Source organism: Populus euphratica, unplaced genomic scaffold (genome assembly GCF_000495115.2).
Source record: "Populus euphratica unplaced genomic scaffold, PopEup_1.0 scaffold2.1, whole genome shotgun sequence".
NCBI classification, from domain to species: domain Eukaryota; kingdom Viridiplantae; phylum Streptophyta; class Magnoliopsida; order Malpighiales; family Salicaceae; genus Populus; species Populus euphratica.
In genome coordinates, this window is record NW_011499846.1 from 4,567,355 (window position 1) to 4,577,453 (window position 10,099).

Genomic DNA, 10,099 nt, shown 5'->3' on the forward strand with positions numbered 1-10,099 from the left:
CACCGTCGATTTAGAATACAAAACAAGAAATTCTTTTAATATGGCGGTAAATATGTAAAGTGAACTTAAAAGAAGGATTCGCGTACGAAGCGTGGATAACTGCGTTTTGCCGACAGGTAAAACAGGTAAAGAGTGCCACGTAACGAGGAGTGGCGCTCGTTGGCTCCTTTATACGACGACGTAGAGCAAATAAATACAAAAATGGATGAAATGATTGTCAGTCGAAGTGGGGGCCACTTGAAAAGATAAAGTGGACCGCGTCGATTAATTGAGAAAAAATAAAATGTGAAATGGGGTCCATCTAACTTACTCCCCTGTGCTATTGTCATGGTTCGGCAGCCTGCCAACAATTTTCTTGGGACCCAAGAAACTATCCCCAATTTATTTTGATGGGTGCATTAGTTTCATGCCTGTAGCCCATGAATGAATGAAAAGGGATGCTTAACATTAGGGGTGTAGCTTAATCATTAGGTTATAGAATTTTTTTAAATAAAAAAATTAGTTAGTTTGACTAATATAAATTTTAAAATTATTAAAAATTTATATAATTATTAATTTTAAAATTTGTGAAGTTAATTAAAATACAAGTAAATTAATTCAAACATTTATATTAGTTTGAAAAAACAAATAATTACTTTGTAAAGTAATTGTATTTTTTAAAAAAAATTAATATATTTTCTTATTTTGATTGCATAATAATTTTATGCCACAATTCAAGTGGTTAGCGTAATACTCTGGTCGAAGCTAAGGTTGTGGGTTAAAAAAGAACTGAGGTTGCTTGTATTTTCTATAAAATAATTTATTATCTATGTATTTTGTTCTTAAAAAAAGTAAATATATATAAACAAGAAAGAAACTACCATGCAATGTGAGAATGTGCTTGTTTTTTTTAACAGGAAAATTTATTAGTTTTTTATTTTTTTGATTTGTTTGATTTTTTTTCAATCAGTTTTTTATTGAATTTTACATGTTATATCAATTTTTATATTTTTTATATTAATTCAATTTTGTAAAATTCATAACATTGGTTGTAGTGTTTTCAAGTTTAAATTATTATACTAAATTTAATAATAATACAAAAAAATCTAAAACCTAGATATTATTTATTTTTACATTCAAAATAATTTTGATCCAAGCAAGCACTGGTGAGAGCATAGAAATTAAAGATTTTTTAATATTAATATATCAAAATAATATAAAAAACTATTGAAAATAAAAAAAAATTAAAAATTTTTAAAATACAAACTAGACCGTGTTCTCCTTTGAAAATAATTGAACTCCTAGGGAATCGAGGTTGATGCAAACTCATAATATATGTTTTAGTTTCCGTATGCTTTGAAGTGGATCCAAACATTCGTTCTTCGCCTCAGTTTTTTTTTTTGGCACAGTATATTAGACATGCAAATAGTATATTGACGGCTGTTATCGTAGTAATAATAAATTAATCACCACCAATCACAGTACTTCTCGTTGTAGATTCTTGAATGCCATAATCCAGTGTTGTCTGATAGCATGTTTCCGTTTCTCTCGCTTTTTCATTCCTGTCGTTTAGCGGAGAACCGGCCGGTGCGGGTGCCTGCTGGGCTTGTGAGGCATGTGAGGCACGGGACCCGCAAATTGGGCGGTTGCTTTCAGTGCTGTCATCTGGAGGATTTAAGGTGATTAGTGCTCATTAAGGCTAGTTGCAGTTGTCCTGACTTTTTTAAAGAAAAAAATATATATATATATTAAATTATTTTTATAAAAATAATTTTTTTAAATAAAAAATATATTATTTTAATATATTTTTAAATAAAATATATTTTAAAAAACAACATCCACAAAAAATTATTATACATAGCAAACATCATCTCAAATTAGCTATTAATATTAAATATGTTTTGAAGACAAAAAAAAATGATTGTATGTAACTTAAAAATGTGTAGCTTGATTAGTGAGATTTTAGGTTTGCTTTATAAATATTATTAATTCAAGTTATATAAATTGTAGAATAACTAAAAATTTGTATAATTATTAATTTTAAGATTTATAAATTAAATCAAGATACATATAAATTTATTTATATTATTTATATTAATAAAAAATATATGTATTTTTGGCTGGAAAAACTATAATTAAAAATATAGCACCTTTCGTAATGTGACTGTGATGGATTCAAATAAATTATTTATTTATTTATTTATTTATTAATAAACACGAAGAACAATTGGATGCCAAATTCAACGCCTCTTGTCATTCAAATTTATGAATTAAAATCCTACCCAGATAGATATTTTTATTTGTGAGCCTTTGATGGTTTAATGCAACCGATGCAGCTGAAGAAACCCAAGGTCACCATCAACGACAAGATTGTGAAGGCACACTCATTGTGATGCCATCGGGCTCGAGCAACCATATCCATGTCTTCTTCTTCTTCTTTTTCTTTTTTTTCCTCTCAATTATCAAGGGATATAAATTAAATTAAAATATTTTAATATTTTAATATTTAGATTGTTTTTATATACTGGTATTAAGGATAAATTTTTATAAAATATTAAAAATATTGTTTAAACATATTTTAAGATAAAATACACTTTAAAAACCTATGAGCATGAATTCCAACAACAATTTCAAAGAGATTCTAGCAAGTGTCAGTAATATCTTCCTGCCCGCTTCTTGCTTGGTTTTATTTGAGGTTTTGTTTGAGAGTTGTGAGAGTGGTTTCTGTTAGCTATTTTTTTATCCGGATTATCTTGCATCGCTTAGCGTCTGTACTTGAATCAGTTTTCAATTATCTATGAATATTGCTAGACATTGAAAATAAATTAAAAAGAAAAAGCTTTTCTCAAATTAAATTAATCGATAATGATCTATTTATCGTACAATGTAGCATATCATAGCAAATTGTGAGTTCCATGTGAAAACTCGAAGTATCATATCATATATCACGATTTTTTTTCCTTGTTTATGTAAACAGTACAAAGTTTTAACGTGACGCATCGTATCTTTTTACTTATATTAGTAAACAAAATCTTTTATTTTCTCCGGTAAAAAAACATTTTTTTAATAAGCAAAAAATATTATTAAATTGTTAAAATATTTAAAGCAATAAAAAACTTATTATTATTGTCTTGAGTAAATATTTTATATTTAGGGCTTTATTGTTTTTTTATTTATATAATTAAGATGTTTCTAACATGTTGTTTAAATACACTTTTATATAAGGTATTTTAATTAAAAAACATGAAACTCAAATATCTCTTAATAAAATAAATCTAAGCTTTAATTATTGAAAATTATATATTTATTATATTTTTATAATGAATTTTAAAAATTAAAACGTTAAGACATAAATAAGAATTAATTCACACCATTATCAATATTTAATTAATTATTAAAAATTAAAAATTAAATATAAAAAACCAAAAAAAAATTTAGATTAACGTATCATTCTTTAATAATTTTTTAAAATCATGCTAGTGCGTGTACATATATGTTCCATTGAATTAATTTGCAACGGGCCAGATGGTCACGTGCCTCGTTTGTCTTTCGTTTTGCCACGATCATGACAAGTTTCCTTCTTTTGTAAGAGATATGAAGGTAATTAAGTACTCTTTTTTAAAATAAAAAAATATAGTTGCTTATAAGTTACATACAAGTGACATATTAAAACTGCTAATTAATAATGATGGTGCTTGCTGATTTAATTATTTTTCTTCTTGCTTGTAGTCAGGAGCTTGATCGGATTTCTGCAATAATGATTACTTTTATTTTTGTTATTTCATGGTCCGCCTTGATCCAGGATTCGAACCATATGGATCCCCGGTTCTATAAACAAGCAACGTAGACTGGTCACTGGGCCTTTCCGTGTTGATTTTCTTGCTCTTCGTTTTATCTCCCCAGCACATAAATATAAATGTTAGGGTTTTTGTAATATTTTTTTTCAATAAAAAGAAATAATTCGAAGACAAAATAGTTACCAATTTAATCTTTTTTAAGATATTCTAAATAGTATAATTAAATTCAATCATATAATTTAATATTTTATTTTAAATATTTTATGAAAACGACGACGTATCAAAATTATAAACCAGCCGCGGTCTGTTCGGCTCCCGGGGAAAACCCGGGAAAAGACGGTGGAATAATTTCCTGTGCTCCAAATTAGAACTTTCGATCGTCAAAACCCTAAAACAAATTCACAAATTCAACTAAAATTGAAACAATGAACACTGACATTCCAAATCCAAGTTATTCGACAAAGAAACAATGGGGACAGAAAGTATCAGAGAAAGTGATATCAGCATTCAAATCTCTCCCTAAAAAAGGAAAGCCTCAAGGTTGCGAGGTCACCGTCTTAGCTTCATTTCTCCTCTCCTCTCCTTCCCAAGGTAACTAAACACTACTTCTTCGCTATTTCTTGTAAATTCAATTTCTTTCTGATTTGGATTTTACTTTTTTCTCAGAATTGGAAGTTGTTGCGTTGGGGACCGGTACGAAATGCGTTGGACGCTCACGTCTGAGCAACCGCGGTGATATTGTCAATGATTCACATGCTGAGATTATTGCTAGAAGAGCTTTAATTAGGTTTTTTACTATATTTGGCGAATTAATGCGTTTTTCTGTACGCTGAAATGCTTTTTTTCTCCCTCTTTGCTGTTATAGCATTGATTCCCTAAATATGTTTGTTTGTTTGTTTGATTTTTTTAATTAATTGTATGTTTGTTTGTTTGATTTTTTTAATTAATTAAATTAGGTTTTTCTATGCGGAGATTCTACACATTATTCGCGATTCATCTGAGGATGGATGTAATAATGGAAGCAAAGAAGTGAAAATTAATGATGGCGGTAACTGGATTTTTGAACTGGAGCAGCATGGCTGTAGTGAAGTGAAGTTTAAGTTGAGAGAGGGTTGGCAATTGCATCTGTACATTTCACAATTGCCATGTAATTCTCGGTGATGATTGTAAAATTAAATGAATGCATAGTTTCTACACTGTTTGGATCTTACACTAGCTTTGGGTATGCATGCGTTCTGTGACTTTGTTTTGTTCTAGTTGTTTCTTGTAGGCGGGGATGCTTCTGTAAGTTCACTGTTGTCTCCTGCGAGAAATGTTTTCACAAGAGAAGGGGATCTGCCACCATCCCTATGTGGGAATGGTTCGACAAGTGACCTTTTGGAGGTTACAAAAGAGAATAATGGTACAGATGGATTCTGTATCTTTATTTTTTTATCTTTTCTGGCTTATGGTTATCTTATTTCGCCTGCTTTTATATTTGATTCTTGTTGAGCTGCTTATTTGAGATTTCTGTAAGTTGCACTTGAGGTGGAAAGTGGACGGTGATATTACTCCAAGTAGGATAGTCTTGTCATCTTAGATGACATTTATTGATATTACTCCAAGTAGGGATCTGTGTCATAGTTTCTCTCATAATACTCACATTCATTGGAACCATAGTATTATCTCAGAGAAGTGCTATTCTCTTTCTGGCAAGCAATAACAGAAGTATGTTGATCTCTGTTGCTTCCATGATCTTATTGTTATGCCTTATCTTTTCAATTTTATTGTTGTTTTCCGTGATGGCTATTTTATCAAATTCTGTTTTTCAATTCACCTCTTTAGGCTGGTTGAATTGATTTTTCAAAACTCTTCTATTCATCAGTTATCATGTTTCTTTTAAGCTGGCACATTTTCTTCTTGAAAGTTATGTCAAGATGAGACGTATTGGTCTTGACGTAAGCATTTGTTTGACTCGAAACTATTTATAAGCAGGTAGACTTTCAACTAATGGTTCACAAATCAGTGGCATGGTTCAGAGGAAGCCTGGTCGTGGTGATACAACATTGTCAGTTAGCTGCTCTGACAAAATAGCTCGGTGGAATGTTGTTGGAGTTCAAGGTATGTTATTTCCAAATTTCCAAAGTAGCTCTTACTTTGTGCCAGCCTAAATTAATATGCTAGTTTTCCAAGTTAGTGAACTTTATTAATTTTTAATATGTCTTCTATTTTTGTTTTCAATTTATCGTTTTTGTGCTCTAAGTCTGGCATACCATTATCATAGTACGGCTTTGTGATGTTTCTGAAGTTGACACACTTGCACTGAATTTTGATTTTATGTGAATAACCTATTAATGGTATCATATGCACAAGATGGCTCATTTTCTGTTTGCACAGACATGCATGTGATATATTTTACGATGCCTCATTTTGACTATCTTCATGAATTTTTGTTTTTTTGAGAAAATTGTCTTCATGACTAACTATATATAAGTAACCAATAGGAATTAATAATTGCTTTAGTTAAGTAACGAAGTTCTTATTCCTCTTATTTCAGGAGCTTTGCTTTCCTACTTTCTTCAACCTGTTTACCTTTCTTCGGTAACTGTTGGGCAATCCTCTAATAGTCCCAAAAACTTTTCTCTAGAAGATCACTTGAAAAGAGCCTTGTATGATCGAATCCTGCCATTGTCGAATGAACTAGTTGCTCCTTTCCATCTAAACAAGGTATTTAATAGCACAGCATTCAATATACAGCGGACCATGCTCGTGATGATCTATGGTACATAATGCTACCTGCAGCCACTTTTTTATGCAGCTCCTGAACCACCCATGGAATTTAAGCATGCTGACACTGCTCTAGTAACTTTGACATGCGGGTAATTTTGAACTGATCCTGTTCATGTTCTAGGCGCACCAATTATTTATCTCTGTTTGTTTGTCACAATATACTTATGCCTTGACCCAGGTATTCCATATGTTGGAGCAAGTCTGGCATGCATGAAGTCATCCTTGGGACAACTGGAAGAAAGCAAGGCACTTCTGCTAAGGGGGCACTTTCTCCAGCTACAATGTCCTCTCTATGCAAGTACACTGAGAATTAGGCTTATTCGTTGAAAGGTTTCCTTTGCTGTAATTTTAATCACCGTCAAGTCGTAATCTTTATTCTTTTGTTCTAGAAAGCGGTTATTGGAGGTTTTCTTGACATTAAATCTGGAGTTCCAGAGCAAATGCCCAGCCAAAGATATTTCTTATCGAGAACTCAAGGTTCTGCATTATTTCCTGAGATCCTTATTCCTGTTGGTTTTCGTTCTAAATAATAGTTTGATGATGTCTTGCTTGAATGGGATAAACTTGTCATTGAAACGCTATAAGCTGTGTTGATAAATTGTAAATGTCCATGTTGTTTGTGGATTTCACATTTTTCCCTGGCTCGTCTCTTCCATTAGTTTGCAAATTCAGGCAGCATAAACCAATCTTCTCTTATAATAATAAATGTACGTCAACATTATGTGCAGAGTTTAAGTTCTTGGTTTATCTGTAGATCAACATTATGGTTCTTGTTGCTAGTACAGTAAGATTGACCTACAGTATGATCATATGCTAATTCCCAAGCTTCATTTTCATAGCCATATTAAATCTGCAATGTATACATGTATGGCTATTGAATCTCCTCTTACTACTTTAGTAAATTCTCTTGCAGAACAATTCTCAAGCGTACAGTTCAACTTCAAAATCTTTTAAAGAAAGTGCGGCTTTTAACAATTGGCCATTGAAACCCTTGGACTTCGAGGCCTTCTCCATTTTGAGGGAGTGAGGTATGTGCCGCTCAACTTCAGGTACTTGTAATTACAACTTGTTACTTGTGCCGCCTAACCATCTGGCAGTCGGTTGTCTAGCTCCATCTTATGCGTAGCTAGATATGATACGATGCAACCAACTTTTGGGATAAAAACTAACAGGCAGTAAATTGTTGTGAACTTGCTCCCTTCAGGCCTCCCAGGAACTTTGATATAGTATCAAGTGTTGCTCATGAGGACCATTGTCTATCATCCACGTTTTTGGCAGACCATTCACAGAGGGGGAGCACTTCTTTTGCTGGAGCTGTGATGGGTGCTTTTGCACCATTTGCTGCCTCATGACATTCTCATGGTCCATCGTAGGAACCCCTGAACTGTTCTAACATCCTCCAGAGCTGCTGTGATGAGAGCTCACAATTTCCGTGATGGGTGTTTTTGCACCATTTGCTGCTTCATGACATTCTCACGGCCCATCGTAGGAACTCCTGAACTGATCTAACATCCTCCAGAGCTGCTGTGATGAGAGCTCACAATTTCTTCATGGCAGAGCCACATAACTAGTGAGTGTTGCAATAACATGTTAAACACATTGCCATAACATTTTAGGTGAACCTCTCTACAAGGCTACGTACATGTGATTTGTGATTTGATATTGATTTTGTTCTCTTTAAAAGTCTGTTTGGGAGCGTGGTTGTTGTTGCTTTTTAAATAGCTTTTTATGCCAAAATACATGTCAACATGTTCTTTTATTTTTAAAAAATTATTTTTGATACGTTGATTTTGTTCTCTTTAAGTATCTGAATTGTGGGCACTTGAAAACTCCAAATATGTTTGGCTGTGGCCTATGCATGGGACTCAGAAGAGATCTGACTGAAGAATGATGATGCACAAGACCTACCATCCCTTTAAACTAAATTGTGGGCACTTAAAAACTCTAAATATGTTTAGCTGTGGCCTATGCATCGGACTCAAAAGAGATCTGACTGAAGAATGATGCACAAGACCTACCATCCCTTTAAACCCTTATACCTGGTTATGAACCAAATTAACCGATTATAATTTTTATGCTTACAATAAAATACTAAACCACAGTATTGTATTCGATTATATTATTTGAAATACATGTGGAAACTAATTAAATTAACAATCTTAATTACTGTCTTTATTTAAAAAATCAGTTAAAGGAAATGAAAGATTTGGGCAAAAACCAAAAAAATAAAAGAAAGAAAAGATTAATAATATACCGTACGAGGAACAAGAGCATCCTCACGAGGAATGTTGCAAGGATTTTTGGGAGGAAAAAAAGAAACTTTCGAAGAGAGACATGTAGGTATTTTTGAAATATATTTAATAAAATTAATTTTAAGAGGGTACTGCAGCAAACTAGAAGTCTTATCTCTAATTTCCTTTCGAGTTTGGTTGATAAATTAAGTTTTATTCGAAACTCAAATCAATATTGTTGAAAACATAAAAAAAAATCGTTTTACTTTTTTAAAACAAATTAAATTCACATAATTTTAAAAAAGCTATTAAAGACCCTACGCCGCCTCTAAATATGCAGGTCCTAGCTGGCCGCAGCCGGCTATATGTTACTACAAAAACCCGATAAGAAAGCGTTCGGTGCATAGCCACCACCAGTCTGTCAGTTGGCCTTGGCCGGATGTATGTTACAATAAAAAAATTGACAAGAAATTGTTAGGTGCATAGCCACCACTAGCCAGTTCAACTCAAGGATTGACGAACCAGATCCTGAATCAGTTTTGGTTAGTGGCCAGGATTGTTTGTGCACTGATCATTCAAAACCCGATCAAACCTGGTTTCCACCGATCAGAAGTGGTCAAAAACCGGCAAACTTGAACCGGTTGAATGAGAACTGATTCAACCTGTCGTGTCACTTGATAAAGGGTCTTCAACCCCAAGACCTTTCTAGCCAGTCACACACACACACACACACTCTTCCCGTACATCTTGCCTTGATAAAAGAGAAGACAAATGGTAAATTCTGTTTCGGTTTACTTAAATAAATTGAAACGTGGTATGTTTTGATTTCGAAGTTTACAATTACTTCCTGTATGATGACTTTATAAGAGAAAAAGACAAGGTTATCAATTTTGTTATGTTAATGTTCTTTCTTTTTTTTAATTAAAACAATATGTTTTCATTTCAGAGTATTTTCACAATAGTTTTAGGGTTATATTCTCTCTCTTTATTTAATAAAAATAATTTTAATTTAAATCTAAAAATAAATTAACTATTTTTATATATATATTTAAAAAATATTATTTCAATTTAAATCTAAAGATAAATTAACTTTAAATTATGCAATTTAAATTTTTAAAACAAGTAAAAATATGGAAGTTAAGTTAATATAATATGACCGACTTAATAAATTTAAAAAAAAATAGTATAAATATAGTTTAATTAAAAAAATCTATATATATATATATATATTGAGATGTTATTTTATTGGATCGACTTGAATCATAAGATTATAAAATTATTTAAATTTACTTAAATTAATTTATAGTGATCCAGATTATTAGA

At 31.8% G+C, this 10,099-nt stretch overlaps 1 protein-coding gene across 4 annotated transcripts; it reads left to right on the forward strand.

Annotated features, from left to right (window-relative positions):
- Nucleotides 1–4,040: 4,040 nt before the first annotated feature.
- On the forward strand, nt 4,041–7,842 carry LOC105133585 (denosine deaminases acting on tRNA). 4 transcript variants are annotated; one of them, XM_011037650.1, is made up of 11 exons: nt 4,041–4,367; nt 4,443–4,563; nt 4,733–4,923; nt 5,047–5,178; nt 5,748–5,876; nt 6,313–6,482; nt 6,558–6,634; nt 6,724–6,843; nt 6,935–7,022; nt 7,459–7,573; nt 7,750–7,842. In XM_011037650.1, the coding sequence occupies exons 1-10, from the start codon at nt 4,202–4,204 to the stop codon at nt 7,570–7,572; spliced, it is 1,308 nt and encodes a 435-aa protein (XP_011035952.1). In that variant the 5' UTR covers nt 4,041–4,201; the 3' UTR covers nt 7,573; nt 7,750–7,842. The 4 variants fall into 4 exon arrangements, with proteins under 4 accessions (XP_011035952.1, XP_011035944.1, XP_011035961.1 ...); XM_011037642.1 differs by having other exon boundaries at nt 7,459–7,594; nt 7,750–7,838; XM_011037659.1 differs by having other exon boundaries at nt 5,751–5,876; nt 7,459–7,594; nt 7,750–7,838.
- The last annotated feature ends 2,257 nt before the right edge of the window (nt 7,843–10,099 follow it).

Bases quoted from the DNA above. Each gene is read 5' to 3' on its own strand.
- LOC105133585 (XM_011037650.1), top strand. From the start codon at position 4,202: ATGAACACTGACATTCCAAATCCAAGTTATTCGACAAAGAAACAATGG. The intron at 4,564-4,732 runs GTTTTTTACTAT...TAATTAAATTAG, and splicing joins GCTAGAAGAGCTTTAATTAG to GTTTTTCTATGCGGAGATTC. The intron at 7,023-7,458 runs GTTCTGCATTAT...ATTCTCTTGCAG, and splicing joins TTTCTTATCGAGAACTCAAG to AACAATTCTCAAGCGTACAG.